General features: G+C 37.5%; 1 protein-coding gene across 21 annotated transcripts in view; it reads left to right on the top strand.

Annotated features, from left to right (window-relative positions):
* CTNNA3 (catenin alpha 3) overlaps nt 1-17,303 on the top strand; it is a 482,801-nt gene extending 465,498 nt beyond the window's left edge. For 20 of the 21 annotated variants that reach the window (XM_072040368.1, XM_072040369.1, XM_072040367.1 and 17 more), the window contains 2 exons: nt 2,633-2,767; nt 14,948-17,303. In XM_072040368.1, coding sequence (XP_071896469.1) covers nt 2,633-2,767; nt 14,948-15,235 — 423 coding nt within the window. In that variant the 3' untranslated portion in view covers nt 15,236-17,303. Of the gene's footprint in view, nt 1-2,632; nt 2,768-14,947 lie in introns of those variants that run through there. The other variant, XM_072040371.1, reaches the window with a different exon arrangement.
* Nucleotides 17,304-19,053: the final 1,750 nt, after the last annotated feature.

The following is a 19,053-nucleotide window of genomic DNA, read 5'->3' on the forward strand; positions in this document are numbered from 1 at the left end:
TTGCTTGTACCCGGTGTTTCTGAGCGCTGTGCAGAGGGTTCCTCATGGAACATCCTCTTCACAGAGTAAATTTCTTTCTAACATCTCTTTATAGTTGGTCGGGATATGCTATAATACTGTAATTCTTAATTGTACTTTATCCTGCATAAGGTGATACAAAACGTTATCTTTAACCCCACACATACCACATCCTTATATTATGTTGGTTCCTGGTTTGATTTTATCTAGTAAAGTTTGATGGGTAAAGTACATAAAAATGGGCATGCTGGGTCAGACCATAGGTTGATTTAGGTCCATACCCTATTGCTGACAGTAGTGACTAGATACAGAACTCAGTGAGATGATGGTACATATTTCATGATACTTCCACAATATGGTCTTCCAACTTCCTGTAACCACTAATGAATTTACTTATCAAAACACATTTTTGGTACATTTGATAGCTTTGATATTCCTTGTATTTATTTTTGTTATTTTTTCCAGTGACTTTTTTAACCCATGTACGATTCTCATGATTATCATTCTGCAGCAGAGGTTTCTGCGATTAACACAGTATGAAGAACCATCTCTTCTTTTGACTGTAGGCGAGTTACTGTTATTGGCCTTCTGGTTTTGCATTAGAAGAGAGAATACTGATCATCATGAAAATCTTTTCTGTACTTTACCTGTTCTCTTCTGTGCCAGACAGGGGAACAATGCACCATACATGCCTGCACAGGGCAGTAAAACTGTGGTTATACCACAGATTTACGAAATGTAATTATGCAACTGAACACACCTTTTTTACCCTAGTATTTGCTCTTTTGGGTGCTACTGAGCACTCCAGATTCTCCAGATCTGATTCTCCAGACCAGAGGTCCAGAACACCGGACCAGAATTGTTTCAACCTGAAGGTATCATTCTTAAGTGGCAGTTTCCCTAGCTTTGATGCATGTCATCTTCAGCATTCCCAAAATGTTACACATTTCTGCTAAAAATGCATACAAGGCAGATAGCAAATGTGACTGTCATGCCAATATTATTATATAAATAATCCTGTCAATATTATTATATGAAGTTAAAACGCTGTCTCTGAACTTCTGTAATTGACACTGTCGTTACTTGAAATGGAAGAATGAGATAATGATCAGCATCTGCCTATCTCTTGAGTTTTTCCAGTGGGGAAAAGAGAAGAGTAAGCTGGGGAGAAGAAAAAGTAGAAAAGCAAGCATCTCATAGCAGGAAATACACTTTTAGTATAGCTTTGAAAGTTAAAAGAGGTTACAACTGCATTTGACTGGAAGGACAGATTTCTATGAATTAGTTTCAGAAGTAAAAAATGAGTATTCAGGTTTTCTGAACAGCCACAGAGATACCAGTATTTGAATACTGAGACCACACTGAAAAATGAGGCACATCAATAAAGAGAAGATGTCAAGACACTTTTCCGTTTTTCTTCTAAACTATGCCAAATTACAAAATATGTTTCAGTAATGTATCTAGCAGAACACAAGGTAAGGATAGACATTTAATGCATATTAATTACTTAAAAATTGTTCGGGTTAACTTGTTACTCCTTGCTGCCATTTCTAAGTCTGGAACATCAACTTTGCTTATCTGAGTGTTCCAGTACTAAGCGCAGAGTCCTGAAGAACAGAGGATTATCAGAACCCCCATTTTAAGCAGGTATCAGATTTCTTCAGCAAAGCCAGTAATTTAAGTAACATACTTCACGAAGTAGAATTAGATTTTTTTCTGGCTTTTAACATTTGTTAGACTTAAACCATTACTTCATCAGTCACCGTTTCATAAACACAAAGGTCTAACTTCATGAAACAGCAGATGAATGTTGCATCTGTACTGGGCTGGGAACATACATACTTTCTTTTCTTAGGAAATTCAAATGAAAACGGTCATGTTTCCAATACAAACTACAGCATACAAAGGCTAAAAATGCATCTTTGAGGAACCTGTAGGAAGCAATTTCTTGTTTCTCATGCTTACTTCACAGTTTTGGTGGCACACTAAGGGCTCACCATTCACCTGTTAGGTATCTTTATTTTGCCAGAGCAATGAACAGCTTTAGAACAAACACGCATGAGGTCTTAGGGTGACTAACTTCTTAGTCACAGAGCAGCATTTCCCCTCCAGGTATTTTTGGTGTTCACATAAGTGAAAATAGAAAGATGTTATTTTTTTATAAAGTGTTCAAATAAGTGAGTCAGCTATAAAACATTCTTATTTTCATGTTCCCTCTAATACAGAAGATCTGCCATCAAGCTAAATACACTAGATGGAACACTAAAATGTAGATCCTTATTGGAAGATAAAGTACTTTGTATAAATGTTAACACTGCTCTTGCATTTGTGTGTATATATTTGCCCACGTAAATATTACTGTTACTGCAGGTATCTTCTTAAAAATAAGTCAAAGTCTCCTAGGAATTGAAAGAAAAGTAATTATCTATGTATTAAGGAATTTGATCAGTGATGTTTCTGAGGTAAGTTCTGCGATGTTCAAGTGAATATGGAGAAGTTAGGGATTAATCTGAATGATTTGAGTAATTCCTCAACGAAGCAATAATTTGATGTCTGATTTTTTTTTGAATCTGCCACTGCATATATGATATATTGTTCGTTCCTTTATCTTCAGTGTCCAGACCAATCATGTAAACAGGACTTGTTGGCTTACCTGGAACAGATCAAGCTATACTCCCATCAGCTCAAAATCTGCAGTCAAGTTAAAGCAGAAATCCAGAATCTAGGTGGAGAGCTCATCATGTCTGCTGTAAGTAGAAAAATGGTATAAATTACTGTTCATCAAAATAAAATGTCATATTTGCATTATCCTTCCTTTGCTTATGTGTAGTGACTAGTATAGTCATGAATTTCTTCTTTTATTTGCTTTTTTTCTTTTTACACACCCTTTACACAGAGAATCTAAGAAAGTGAAGCATAAGCCTGGTGACTTAAAAGGCAGAGCAATCATTTGTGGATTTATTTTTTCCTTTTAGATTCGTAAAAGGTATTATTCTTCACTACTGTTCTGGAGTACTTTGTTTATAAGAACTGTAACATCTTTATGATAGTGGATTTTAGTTTAGTTTAGTTTCACATATATGGAGTATGCACAGGTGTATATCAGCATATACAAAAAGAAATCTCCAGAGCTGTACTTCGCATTCAGAACAAAATGCTGAGGGGAATTCTTGACTACCTGCTGTGACATGCAGGAGATGGTACATCCCTAAAGAACTAAAGAAAATTAAGAGCAAAGGTGACGTGATCATTGAATACATTTCTTGATTTGCCTTATTGTGAACTAAATATCATTAGACATGGAAAAGATGTTGCTTACAATTTTATGGAAGTTCTGTGCACTTGCTCTCAGCAAAAACATACTTTCAAGTTTTACACAGAAACAGTGAGGTTGCTATCCCTGGAGATATTTAAGAGATGTGCAGACCTGGCACTTAGGTACATGGTACAGTGGTGGACATGGTAGCATTAAGTTCATGGTTAGACTTATGATCCTAAGAGTGTTTTCCAACCTAAAAATTCTATGATCTATATAAGCTATCACTATTATAACTACATATTCTTTGATAATTAGTGGTATTATCTGTGGCATATAGGATTATGATATCCAGACATAAAGAAATTATAAAAAAGAGGTAATGAAAGAGCTTCCCACACCACTCTTACCTTTTAATACTTTCCTCTTAATGAAAAGTGCACACATCCGCAGTCCTGAAGTACATACATGTATCAGAAGAACAATTAGTATGTTCGTTAAAAAAAAAAAAAAAAGAAAGAAAAGAACCCACCGTTGCCAATACGAGATTCTGAAATACCGACGTTTTATAGCAATATTTTGTTGGATGTTTTACAATCAGTGGAGATTACTGGTTGGTATCAGCATTTATATGACTAGGCTTAAAATTGTGTGTTTTTTCTCACTGGTCTAAATGTCTGTTACTGGGAAAGTGTTCATGATTGACTGCGCCCACCTGTCTTTTCTCAACTAAAATTGTAATTGTATGAAAACACAACCAAAGCAAACTGTGCTGATGGCTTTCCTAGAAGGCTATTTCTAATACATAACTAAATGAACATTTATACATACTATTTCAAAGAAGATGAAGTGACTGCTAGGACTAAGAATAATAAAAGAATTAAAAACATATGTTTTATAGAGAAAGTGATATGGTATTGCTGATCACTGAACTGCTTTTTCTTTGTCAAAGCTGGAGAAAATTCTGTCTCTGAAAGTCCACGTGGGGCCTTGCTTTAGAATGTGACTGTGTGAGTTAGTTTGGCTTGGAGAAGGTAGAAGGAGAAGGTTTTGCAGAAGGTAGAACAGAAGGTGACAATATGCATCTTCTCTATCAATCTCTCTCTCAAACACACATGAAGATTTGGGAGTACAGTTAGGAAAATGCTGTAGAAAATATGCAGACAGAACATCTCTTCCTTTACTGTCTGCCAAGTATCTGCCCAGGCAGCTGAATTTCATCCTTCTAGCCAATTTTTATGGCTTATGTAACACTGCTAAAGCTTGATGTTTTGTTCACATATAATCAAAGTTATTTTATAAAAGCAAAGTTAGCTTTTTTAAGGTCAGAACCGTAGCTGGATTAGGATTGCATTCTCCCATCTGATCTTCTCTCATCTATTTATGATAATAAAAAATAAGAACCAGAAAGAGAAACATAAGGCATGATAAAGAAAAAGGAGGGCAGGCCTTTGCAGGTAGTAGAGTTCTTATGAAGTACAGAATTCATGAATCTTGAAGTGTCTGATACTATCCTTTCTCTGGTGAAGATCTGTTACAGGAAAACACATCTTAGGAAGGGTATTGGACACGAAATATATGTAAAATTTGCTACTCTTTGGCTTTCACAGGTTGCCTGCAATTTCTCATTTCTGTACTCATGCACATACATGGGTAAGACTGAACTACTTTATTCATTGCCATCCCTCAGCTGTGTCTTAAGCATAACAAGAGTATTACGCATATGAAAAAGTTTATTTTAATCCATATACACCTCATAATTGTTCATTCTCTGTTGTATATTCTTTCTTCTACCTGCTTTTTATCTGTGTCCCTGTGACCTTGTCCTTGTCTTTCCTGTAACTCCTTTGAGAATCTCCCCTTGAACGTTTCCTATGTGAAATTAATACCTTCCTGTATCAATAGTGTAGGTTGAAGAGGCCAGTTGTCCTGGGACAACCATGAATGATTTGCAAATCCTACTGACCGACTGCCTAACCGCCTTCCTCAATTTTTGAGGCCTTTTTGACTTCAGGCCATATAAGCTTAGAGTTTCTTGCTACATTAAGTTATGCTGCCCTTCCCTGAGCCAAGTATCTTCATTCCAGACGGTAGCTCAGTAGGTGTTCTAAGCCCCACTTACCATGGTTGTAAAAGGGAACGCACGTAGAAGAATAGCGAGGGATATGCATTCATTCACTTCAGTTTTTCCATTCATTAAAAATTCCTTTATCAGTATTTAATCTTTCGTGCTCACAAAAAATATTTCTACATATGAAGTACTTCTACACATTAAGTACCTAGCATGCTGACACCATACTTGTTTCAACAATGGGTTAAAAAACATAATTGTATCTCATGGGGCATAAAATCAATATATGAAAGCATCTCTATCTGTAACTCCTGACAAACAATTCCTTTTTGTGCTATTTTAAAGACATTTTTATTGTGTTTCATTTTATATTGTTTTGCCAGGGAGATCCTGCAGGTCAAAAGGAAGTCTTCTAGCCTTATGAAGAAAAAAATCTAGAAGGAAGTTCTCAGAGTTACACTATCACAGAAATTCCTAGCTAGCATAGAAAAGATCTCTCTCATGTTAGCGAGCCTTACCTGTGCACTAAAGGCTATTCCACTGCTTTTCCTGAAAATGTCTCTTTTATCTTGGAATTTTCCTGTTGTCTCAAGTATCAGACTTACTTAAACACTTAGGTAAGTCTACTTTGGGTAAGTCTACTTTGGTGCTAAACACAGTTGCTGTCATGCTTCAGACTTCATACATAAAGGCTAGATTTAAAAGTCTGTTTCACTTCCTTAGTTACCATGCCAGTTAAATTTCCTGCAAGAGTTGCCTATAAACATGTTTTCAGCTTTGAAGGCTGACAGCAAAAACCCATGGAGCCAAGACCATAGCTAGCATGTAGTAAAGTACAAGATAGGATAGTGTAGCTGCTACCACAGCCTTTACAATCCTTGGATAACCATGCCCCAGGAAAATAATGTCTGAGGCAACATGCAAGGACTGTGGCAGTTGGCAGGCTGCTCAGTGCCTTTTTTTTTTAAACAGTTGGAGATTTTTAGTTACTGCTAGAAGAAGCCACCAGCAAGAGCTGGCATTTTGCCTGTTTAAGAGCTGCTTCTTTCGCAGGGGATGAGATGGGGAGCAGTGCACTGCAGTTGCTCTTAGGGTTTCTGTTTTGGTTTGTTTCTCCCTCCTAAAAAAAAAGAATTGGAGACGGCAGAATGTCTTCCCTGCAGGCCTAAAGAATGGGAACAAAGGGGTTAGTAACAAACTGGCAATCATTTTGAAATACTGACCACTGAAACAGCCAACTGGATTTCATATAGGTGGACCATTTGTTCCACTGATGAGAGCAATGCTGTCCCGCCAGTGCTGCTGTGTGACCTTCAATGAAAAAACGGCTCTTCTATGTTGCTTCATGTCCATAGCTACTGTTCTGACAGAACTGATGCCTGTGTGTGCTAGAGGCACAGCTGCTGCTCCTTGTTCAGCCAGTTTGTTTCTCCTCACTATTATTTCTCCATGTCATTAGGAACTGTCAGTTCAGTTTGTTTCAACTAATAATGGTGGAGGGCTGCTTAGAGGGCCTTAACCCATGCATACGATTACGTAGCATTTGAATCTGACAATAATAAAACACTGCATTTTCTAACAGTTGACTTCAGTCATTAAGAGATATAATATTTTAAAATTTTATTTTACTGAGAGCTGTAAAAAATGTTTGCCTATTTTTTTTTTAATGCAATAACACTGTTATCTTCCCCTGCATGTGCCTAGTGTATGGTTTTAAGTGTGAGCACATAAAAACCCACTAGCCTTTGGAAGCATTAAAAAAAAGGAATACAGTTCTTACTTACTTAGGGTCAGCTCAGTTACTACGGCTTTCTAAAGTCCATCTACCTAGAAGAACTAGTTTAAAGAAGGAAGAAAGTACATAATAGCAACGTACAACACAAGTAGCCTTTCCTTAAAATAGCTACTTCACGGATAAGTAAAGTCAGGGCATAGACTCATACACTCAGTATGTTTTCAAAACAAGCACCTTAAACTAAACCATTGGTCTCCATTTCTTTGCAAACTAATCCAAGTGAAGAAGACAGCTAGGGAAGAATTTAAATTAAACCATACTATTCTCTTTTTCTCAAGGACCATTTTTTTCAATGATCAGACGTCTGTTTTTTTAAAGCCCTCCTTTAAGTGAAAGCGGCAGAACTTTGAAGGGACTTGGTTAGCTACCCATACAAGTGTTATGTTCCGTTATGGTGCATCAGGGAAATGGTCTTATGGTACTTAAGTAAGTTGTTCAACTCTGACACAGGACCTGGTCTAATTATAGGACTCGATTTCAGTTCTTCAAATCCTACATAGATTCAAGTAATAGTTTTTTCCTGAATATATTCTATTTCTCCACCTGAAAAATAGGTAAAAAGCAGTAACCCCCAAATATCCTTGAGGTCTGTTAATGTAATTACTAGGTACACAGACACATAGATAACCTACAGAATAGCCACATTTTTACCATAATTAAGCTTATTGAGAAATAAACACCCCTAGGTTGCCCACTCACACAATAAAGCAGATTTCCCTAGAGCAGTTCCACAAAGTCTGATACTCCAAGGGGAGAGTGTGGCAAGGCAGAGGTGAGCCAAAGATATGCTTACTGAGGAAGAAGGATCAGTTTTCAGTAACAGGAAAGAAAAATCACAACAGAAAGTCTCCCTTTGGCTTATTATGTAGCCATTTATTTTGTACGGGGACTAAATCTATGGTGAATGGCATCTGGCAGGTACATTAAGAAACATGGCAACTAATGAAGTGCTTCCAACTCTTGACCTTTACCTGTGCTTTCTAGAACCCCAACCTTCTTGTGTCAGTTTTAAAATAAAATCTTAATTTTTTGTTAAATGGAATTTATCACTGCTCTGTGTGGAAAAAAAAAAGATGTTGAAATGTAAACATCCTCAGTTCAGAAAACAAGATAACTGCTGTTAAAATCCTGGCTCTGGAAAAGGAAAACTCCTATGTCTTCAATGGTCAGGATTCCATTCTTAACAGTTTACCTGTTTATTTTGTGTCAGATGTTTACATTTAGAGTTTTTATTCCACTCTTTAAGGAGAGGAATACAAAGTGGTTAAAACACTATCTTATATAGCAGCATCATTGAAAGAACTACAAAGTAATTAACAGAAAAGCTTATAAATAAGGGAGAAAAAACTAGAAGTGTACCATAGTAAGTTTTCTTACCTTAGTCTCTCAACAGCTCGCTATTCCTTAAAATGTAGATTTCATGTTATATTTAGAAATCATCAAATCAAAATCAGTCCTTCTTTAATTAATGTAACAAAATTTGCTTCAAACACATTTAAGTCCAGTGGTTCAATTCAGATCTGTTTTTAATAGCTGACCTTGATTCCAAAAGACTTTTAAGTTCTGACTTCAAATACTGAATAGGTTGTGTATTTGATACTTAAGTCTTGGTTAAAGTGTAGTTAAACTGTAAATAGGACTTGGCAGATTGCAAGCAGCCAACTGATAAATCCGTGCTTTAGTGCTACAATTTTATTTCTTTTAAAAAAAAAATTGTTTGCAGGAGATAAATAAAAAGTATTGCTGTTAGAACCAACTGTGGTTCTAACAGACCTGCATATTATGTCTCAAGAAATGCTTTGTGAGTATCAGCCTGCATTGTTTGCTGCTTCTTTATGTCAATGAGACAGCATCTGCAAGTCTATGCAAAGAACATGAGCAGGAGAATGACGTATTTACCTGCTCTAGGAATAAGGAAATTCTGTATTCTTCTAACTAACAGAAACAACTAATACTGACACATCACAAGGCAAGCATCACTTTCTTAGTACACAGGAAAACACTTCAACACAAAAGTACCTTTACATTTTAAGTCATGAATCTGTTTAGCATTGAGAACATTACATAAAAATAATTATATCCGTTATTATATTACACTCCTTATATAAATGGATTGCTACTACTCCCAAGACACTAAATTATATTTTCCAAATAATGAGAAACACAATGCATGTAAACAATTAAAAGTATCAAGTTCCAAATTATTAGCTTTGTTACTCAAGGAAGAGTTTGCCTATAAGAATTCTGATTTTGAATGCTTTTCAGCCAGATGGGCCATTGACTGTGCTTGCGTACTGTGCCACGAAAAGGCAGGGCACATCCTTTCATGTATGCAACAGCAACGCAAGTGCTGGAGACAATAGCTCATGCCAGCCTGAGTGCTACTAGTCTGATTTTTGTTGATGCTGTTTTCTTTCGTTTGTTTTAAATTACTACCTTCAGTTCTGTATCCTCTGTATGTCACCATAATGTTAAGTTACTGTGGTTAGAGAATCATTCTGTCTCCTCAGTGAAGTAGCAGTAAAGAGGTACCACTTGTTGACAGGAGAGGTGACATTTTAACAAGGGAAGATATGCTAAGGGACACTTTTCCCAAATCCTTTCAGGAATTAGTGTTTTGACTGATACAGTGAGACCTGCAAAACGTGGAAGTTGGAACACTGTGTCTTCATGGGAAGTGCAGAAAGAGCGAAAGTGAGAGTCAGGCAAAAATAAGACAACCTTTGTTTGTGGCTGGTTTCTTTGTTTTGCTAGTGACTCTTTATATACCACTTGCTACAGACAGAAAACTTTCCAGCTATGTGTCTCTAAATAAGATGAACTTAAATGCTCAATTAATATTTTATCGCTCTTTCAATTATGCCAAGTTTCATTTCATTGGTTTTCCTAGCTAGGACACCTGGAAGAACCTGCTGAATATTTGAGATAAAAGCATCCAAGTGAAAACAGTACTTGAGTACATTCAGTTTACAGAGTAATAGATTTACACCAAACTCAGTAATGTTACTGGTATTGAAGTATAAAAACAGCTGTTCTCTAGAAAGAATCAACAACAACAAAAAAACGCATAGCCTCATTCTTACCATCTGTAGCTTCAAGAACATATCCTAAAACCTTCTCCAAAATTGTGAATGTGGTTCAGAAATACCAGTATGCTTTTGCCTCACGATACTCACATTTTCTGTATTTAACCAAGGATATTATAAGACACATCCAGAAAACTGAGGGGAAGCAGAAACTAAGACAACGCAAATAGCATGAATATCCTAAAGGATGGCATTAAGTAAATTATCCTGTATTTCATTGCCTATTCAAAGATGCCAAGGGCATCATAAAATAAATGAACATTTCTGCCCATCCTGACATAACATTCCCACCTCCACCATATCCACATCCACCTCTGCTATGGCAAATGCAGCACAAACACTGATTTAAACATCCTTAGTGGTAGTTATGTATTCTGCATTTTACCTGGGAGGCATACCAAACCTACGTTTTAAGATTTTATTTTAGGTATCTGCATCTCAGGGCATCTTCTGTAGATCTTAAATAATACAGCAGAGCTTCAGTTCCTGTGGCATGGCAAGGGGGCAGCGGAATTCAGGCAGGCAGTTCAGTTTGGTAGAGCTGGACAGTTTAGTTTATAATTCAGAGTCCTCAGGTTTTGGCATTTAAAATGCCTTGAGTTGATAGGTTTCTGCTCCAGTGAGTGTGTGGCAAGCTATGAGCAGCCTGATATGCTCATACATGAAGCAGACATGTCACATCTAATTGACATTACACCCTCTTCAAAATTAGATAACTGTAAAGCATAATTATTTACTTAATAATAGATATATCATTATGGTTTAAGAAATAGAAATAGCTTTCTTCTTGATCGCAGCAGTGCACAGTGGCATGATGAAGGAGCTATGGACTGTTAAGAGCCCATGGCTATTTTGTTGTAAGGACCCACAGAAGCCAGAGTGAAGTGGTAACTATTCACTGCCCACAGGAGAGAAAAGCCTGTAAGCTCTAACTGCCACCTAAAAGGATTCTACTTCATTTGACATACTTTACAGTATAAACCAGGGTCACAATAACTGGATGGTTTGAGGTGCAATGTTGATACCCAGCCTAGATGCTGGTACACACTTCTAGAAGCCTTTTCCCTTCAATGGAAGCAAATTTTTTTTTTCTGTCTTGAGAAGCCATGACTGAACTTGCCGAATACCCCAGCCTAGCTTTTTACCCAGCCTAGCGTGGCTCCAACACCAGGCCACTAGAAAAAAGTGGAAGGATTACAGAAATTTACGTCACTTAGAAACAAAAGCCCCGTAAGCCCATAAAGCTTCTGCCATAGAAACAAAACCAGCTTTTCTTTGCGTCTGCTGGCACACAGGAACATCTTCATATTGGTGTTACTATACAGATGATGCTAGAAAAGTGTGTGTTTACAACGGCACCAATATCAACCAGGGGTGTGTGTGTGTGCATGCATGTACATATATATATATATATATATGTATTTAAAGAGGATCTGTGTAATCTGTCAAAATCATGGCTTTGTCAGCTTTTCTAGAAGGCGACAGCCTGAGAACAGACAAAACTGCGTGCATGTGTGCCCACAATTAACCTCTGATTACCACACAAAATAAACAAGATTATGATTTTTTTTTCTCACGTGCTGCTTCTTATCACTTCCTATAATCAATTAACATACGTTTTATCAAGACAGTAATCAGCAGTTTGAAATACAGACATCATCAGTTCATGTACCAGTAAGTTGATACCTACAACACTAGTCATCCTGCCTACAAAAAGGGATACTTGGGCAACTGAAGACATACCAGGAATATAATGGCAAAGCCTCTGATCAGAGCACTTCACTGACTGAGCGTGGAAGTTCATAAAACGGTACAAAGGCATTATTTGAAAGAACCATTAGGATTTGAACTGCGAACTTTCATTCAACTCAAATTTTGCTAAAACAGCACCACAAGAATTATGTTTAACTGCTTATCCTACCAGCATGGCCAGGCAGTCTGTTTACCTAAAGTTTGTACGCAACGGTCCCCACACATACTTGTCTTCTTAGTTTGAAATACTGCCATGCAAAGGCTAGATGACTATTACAAACTGGAAATCCCGATTAAAAATCTCACATGATAGAGCAAGGAATAAACTTTAGAAGTCATATATTCAATTTTACATTTTACCTTTTCCTATAGCATATGTATTCAGTCCATTTAGCATTTTATTTTATTTTAATTTTTTTGGTGGGGGGCATTTCTGGAGAGAGAAGCAACAAAATCGGCATTAACTGATAGATCCTTCTGATCAGGCATGTTTCTTAAATGCAAACGCGTCCCTTTTCTGACTTCGGCTGCATTTTGTATGCGTATGAACTGTTATAAAATTGACATGTAGAGATATAATAAAACACATGATCTTCTCATCAATTCATTCGACCTCGCAGAAGGTTCTGGATGATTCTCCCACTAAACCTCATGGTCCTTTAAAGAACCAACTTCACTATTTTTACAGAAGAGGAAGAAGTGTTTCAACAGAGAGGCTGCACATAAATTGAAATGTTGTTTTCCAAAATCTCTGAACTGTATTAGGCTTCATTAGTGTTAGTGTATATAGAAGGGAAAATTTTCTAAACAATGTGCTGTGAGTGTGTAAATGTCATCTTGTGTACCCGTAAGGTTTGCATACATGCATTTATGCACACAAATGTATGTACACAAAGTAGGAAGTACACCAGCCCTCCTTTGAAGCTTCTGTATTGTCCTGAAACAGGTGCTGTTCTCATCCTACCAAACTGATGCAGATTTCACAGTTGTTGATGCTCCTCTAACCTATTCTGGGGGGAACATCGTTAAATGCTGTGCTGCTCAGGTGGACATTATTTACTTGAATAATAAACATTTATAGTAATATAAGCAATAAGATATTTTTTAAAGCGCTTTCTTAAAAGGTTCTTTAAGAATGGAGATTCCTTTCCAATTGAAATTGTCAGCCTTATAATCAAATACAAATCTGGTGTCCTTGAATAAAAAGCTATTCCTTCAGGCCAGTGAGATAATTCATACCACATAGGACCCTAGCAGTTCTTTGGGGGCAGTATGACAACACAAAGGGTACCATAAGTTGAAGGGGGCACAACAGCCTTCATTCCAATCAATTAAATCCAAAAGAAATGTAATGGTATAAAAGGCACTGCACTTAAAATGAACTGTGGCATCATTCAGCTGTTATCTTAACCTGTCAAAAAAAAACAAACAAACCACAAACAGTGGACAGACACCTTCTGGGTTGAGTATGCTGGTAGACACTGGTTTCCGGGTTTAGTATACTGGTAGACACCTTTGCAAGTGCTGAAGTGTGGCATACAATGGCCTAACAGCAGACACAGTTGTAGCGAGCATATACAGACCAGTTTTCTGCACTCAGATTTTAAGACTACAAGATATAAAAGGACACTGCAAACACCAGTTCCCCTTCCGTGAGTCATGGCACTCTTACATCTGGAAGGATTGCCCTGAGCCTCCTTAGTCTATTTTCTGAGAGCATGCAAAATGAGATGACTTTTCCTTACATCAAAATGTTTAATTAATACTAATGACCAATTACAAACATGAGTTCTTTTGCCAGCATTGGCCTTCAGTAAAATATTTCCTCTTGTTCTGTTTTGACGAGACCCAGCCCCCAAGATAGGCTCTGCTGCATATAGCCTCTTTTACATCTTTTTCTGAAGCATGTCAGACCACCATCATGCCTAAACCTTGAGATTCACCTTGGGAAGGATTATCAGAGAATAAAATGCCTCTACTGAGCTCACATCGTAGGATTGCATTTGCCTTTTGCACAGTTTCATCATGCAACACTGCTAAATCGGCCGCTATGTAGGCTGCCAGAGTCATTGGGGGCTGAGGAGTTAACTGAGAAAGTACAATGTCCCCAACACACTCTGCTCCTGGCCCATGCACACCGTGCATCCTGCAAGCCTCAGATGTGAGAAGAGAGCAGTATACAAAGTTTTATTACACCACAGAGCAGTATGGCAGTCAACGTAACAAAACTGTATGTTTGTTCCAGTTACCCAATTTCCAGTTAAAATTGAGTGTGCTATTTTCTATTTCAAGGAATATTAGTGGGAAATACCTTTAACACTTTATGGCTGCATAGCATACTGTTGCATGTTGGAGTATGTCATACAGGGGTTCATTATGCATTACGTCTATGTTCTCATCCTTTATAAAAGTTTGAGGCCACAGTTGCTGAAATTTTCATGTGCTATCCTGCTCTTAATTACCTTTAAGCATCCTGGTCAATAAGACTAGGTTCAGCAGCTCTGACTAATCCAACTACATGACAATACCCTCCATTGCTTAGGAGCATGTGAGAGCACCTGGAATGTGATGGGACCAGCTGGAGAATTTGCCTAGTGTTGATGCAAAGGAAATAATGGTAACATTTTTACAGCTCTTATTTGAGTTGGTTTAATTATCCATCAGTAGTAATTGCAGTGATGCCCTGCAGACAAGCATTATGAATTCACACACACACACAAAAAAAGGCAACAAACATCTACGTAAGCCTTTTTACTCCATCAGCACAGATTTTTGTATATCACTTCAAGTCTGAGCATCAGAACATGGATATAATGATCACACCAAGGGAAAACCAAGACATTTTTTTCTAGTGTGGTAAGTCTTCGGTTTTAACTGTTGTTTATTCCTGAGCATATTGTGATTAAAAGAAGGCTTTTCCTAGACTAATGTTTTTTTTGTTGTTTTTTGTTTTTTTTTTTTTATTACAGTTGGATAGCGTCACTTCACTAATTCAGGCTGCCAAGAATTTAATGAATGCTGTGGTGCAGACAGTGAAGATGTCCTATATTGCATCCACAAAGATCATCAAGATTCAGAGTCCTACTGGCCCACGACATCCTGTTGTGATGTGGAGAATGAAAGCTCCAGAGAAGAAGCCCTTAATTAAAAGAGAGAAGCCAGAAGAAATCTATGCAGCTGTCAGAAAAGGTTCTGCAAAGAAGAGAATCCATCCTGTTCAAGTCATGAGTGAATTTAGAGGCAGAGAAGTAGTCTAATATTCTGCCACTTTGTGTCTCTATCTTGAAATTCTTCCCCCTACTTATTTAATAATAATGTATGTTAAGTGTTTTGCTTTCCCCTAAATCTTTAACACTTGCTTAAATTACTTTGAAAACAATGTTGGATTAATTAACAGCACACAGTTGAAAAAATACTCATTGTCTTGCAATGTCAAACTATCATGTCTTTATACTGCATGGTTTCAGCAGAGCACTTCGGGTGATACATGATGGGACTGTGCTACAGTAGTTGAAAAGCAGGATGCAACGTGCCAAACTCTGCCCCAAGTCCTGCATCTGCTAGGGACAGGCATTCCTTCACTGGGGATGAATGAGGCCAATATTAAACTTCATTGTAGTTTATGACATACAATATTTTTGAACACTGTTTACTGGGAATGTCCTTTATCAAGATCATTACACTGTGATCAAAACAGCTGGACTGCTTTATGCTAACTGAGAATTTTGGCCTTTACTTTTTATCCTGTTTGAAAGGTCCAAAGATCAACCACCTCTAAGCCCCAGCTTTATATAAAAATAGAGGAAATGTAAACTTCAAAATGTTTGAAGAAACAAGTATTATAACAACATGGACATGATAACGTAATGAAAAAGCACTAACTGCAGCATAGCAATAATAGCTCTTTACAACGGCCTTTGAAATGTTACCATTGTTCAGTGTTGTTTCCTACTGTATTCTGTGACCTCTAATTCATCTGGCTGATTGATTATTGCAGTAACAACAGAAACTTTTCTAATCACAGCACAAAAGAACAAGTATGAAATGCATCATTATTCCAAGACTACTGTGGAAATAACACAGACACATCTTGAATCTGAAGAATGGTGAGATTTTTGCAAGGTAACTAGCCAACTTGATGGCTTTGCTTATGGAAGTATAGTCCCAAACGTAGGACTGTGCTGTCTAGCAACTTGCTAAATTACTGCATTATATTTCAACATACGTAATGAAGATAAGTGATACTACTCTGATTATCACCATTCTGTAAGATTCTTATGGAAAGATTTTTTTTCTAAATCTGTTTAAATACTAAATCTGCTTGGACTGACTTTTTAAAGCAGAAGTCTTCCCTGCCCAATCACTAGGTTTTCCCAGACCTCACCTAACTAAATGTCTTTCCTTAGCAAGTAGATTTTTATTTTTTTTTTGCTCAGGTATAAGGGCCCACTCAAATTGCAGAACTTCATGATGCATCATTGACTACGATTAGGAGGAGGTTCCAAAGTATGGGCTGCTCTGTCATATACTACCATGTTTGCACAACAGTGCCCCTAAACAGCACCACATAGGCAGCAGAAATAACCTTGAACTGTTTGTTTTTTTTCCCCTCTTGTGGCTACTCTGTAAGAGCCTGTGCACAGGATCAAGACAGTGGAGCAATATAAATTTCTAGGCTGTTGGTTAAGAAGCTCCACAAAACCTATAGTGATCATGCATTAAAGATTTTACAGATCAGTATTCCACTGTCCCCGACTTTACTATCTGTCAAATGAAACAAAATGAAGAAGCTGGGGGTGGGGGGGGAGAGAAATGGCACTTTTCCAATACAAATCCCCTCCAATATTTTCACAAGATCTTAGCAACATATGCAGGTACTTGCTAATCCTTTTAGGACTACACAGTGGGAAGCAACTAACAGTCAAGTAGAGCAAGTAGATACAATATAGAGCTGGTCATATGATATACTTTCAGTATGTCTGCTAGCACGCTAAGCAGAGCTGAGAAAGATTTTTTTTTTGTGGTGCATTGCTCAGGAGAGTATAGATTGTCACATCTTAAAGCTAAAATCTCCAAATAATAATTCAGGTTCTGGCCCACCCTCTTTGATTACATATTTCTCAAACAATATTTAAGTCCAAAAGGCAACAGGCAGATTGGAATAATCTTGGGCTTGGGGGGCATTACTCGTGAAAAAGAAAAAAAACACACCTCACATCTCTGGGATACACCTTTGGTATCAGTTCACATTGATATTAGATGTTCGTAACTTATGTTTTGTTTTCATATTATTAATTAAAAGATTGTACACCACTTTCAGCATTATGGGTTTTGTTTGGATGTGTTTCTGTTCTAGTCTCCAGCAGTAGCAAAACCCTGTTCAAATGCCTGCCAGGCTTTCTTATTCCTGTAAGTTCCAGCTTCTCTAGCATACTAAGTGTGATCTTACTAGCCTGGTTTACATTAGAGCTCTTCTAGCACTCTCATCACTAAGACACAGTTTATTGCTTAATATAATGTTCATGACTACAATACCAGTCACAGCTCTTTTTGCCTGGCCATTCTCAATAGCCAGTTTCATCTCAGCATCCAATACTGTTCCTATTACATAGGGATTTATTAGGGGGGAAAAAATATGTAAATGAACAAGGCAATCAAAAGCCACAGTTGCTTTCTGAGAAGAGCTAAAAGAATGATGTGTTAACTGTATCTAGACTTCTGCTTCTTGGCCAAAATTCAAACCCAAGTGAAAACAGGACAAGGTGAAGTTTATTCCTACCTAAGGAGACAGAGAGGTGAGAAACAAATCCTGAAGTTCTAAAAAATCTGTTGTATTAGCTCATTACCTCCCTCAGCAGATCTGGAAAGTAGGCAACCTTCTCTGCCACTATTAATAATGCTGATGGACAATGTGCTGCTCAGTATGCTTTATTCAGACACAGTTACTTACTTCATTCTGTAGCTTGCACGTTCCTTTCTAGCCCTGGTTTTCAGAGAATATTTTTTCACTTTGCTGTTGTTTTGCCTTAGTGTTTGCATGATAACCATAGTGTAGGAGCATTGACCTTGCAAACTAGGTTCTTAGCTAGAGTAGAGTGTTACAGGGCTTTCTCATTCCAGCAGCTCGCATTGTTTCATTAGCTTACCTCATCCACTCCCCGTTACTACATTATGGTACAAAGCGTGACAGACAACTTAGGACAGTTTTATTTAAAAGAAAAAAAAAAGTCCATAGACTATGCAGTCTATGGACTACATAGATTATGTAGTTTGTATTGTTTGTTCTTGAAGCACATTAGTAAAAGAAAACAAATTTAAACCATTTCTGAGAACACTGAAGCTGTTGATTTTTGATTATTAAAAGAAAACCCACAACCTGGTTGCATCACACTGCTCTCACTGCTTATGTTGTTTCCTGTAATATTTAGTGCTTTTCGTTTATAAAAGGCAGTTCCTGTCACTGTAGATTGCACTGAGCATAGCTTCCAGTTTGTCCCAATTCCTCTCTTATTACCTGAACTTAGTGAGCCATTCCTGGTAAGTAACGTAAGTCCTCTAATACCTTGGAACTTAAGAGAACTCGGAAAAATTAAATGCGTGGCCCTCCACCTCTGCCCACCCCTGAAGCCTGCCTTTTTGCACAATAAATCTGCTTTGACATAACTGATTGACTGTGTTCGGAAGGGAATGGTATAGAATAAGGTGGGAAACAGCTGGTAACCCACTCCTGGTTTGGCCCACTCATGCCATTAACTTGATAACTATAGAGACGCTTTACAGCTGTGTCTTCAGTGGAGATGACTAGGCAGTGCGACAACACACAGGTCTGCCATTCCAGATGGTTATAAAAGGTTTTTTAGTTCTTTTGAGGGCATCTTGTGCTGTTTTCAGTGTGTTTACAGTTGAAGCATTTAAGAAACAATGTGTTTATAAATGAAGTTTAAATGAGTTTTTAGAAGCATTATTTCTGAAGAAAATATTTGTAGGTTTTCACCAACAGTAGACAATAAAATTCTACGTGGTCATACCTGTTGTTTATGCTCCCACAACTACTCGTTCTTTGTGTACTGTTCTT

This window comes from Anas platyrhynchos, chromosome 6 (genome assembly GCF_047663525.1).
Source record: "Anas platyrhynchos isolate ZD024472 breed Pekin duck chromosome 6, IASCAAS_PekinDuck_T2T, whole genome shotgun sequence".
Taxonomy (NCBI): Eukaryota; Metazoa; Chordata; class Aves; order Anseriformes; family Anatidae; genus Anas; species Anas platyrhynchos.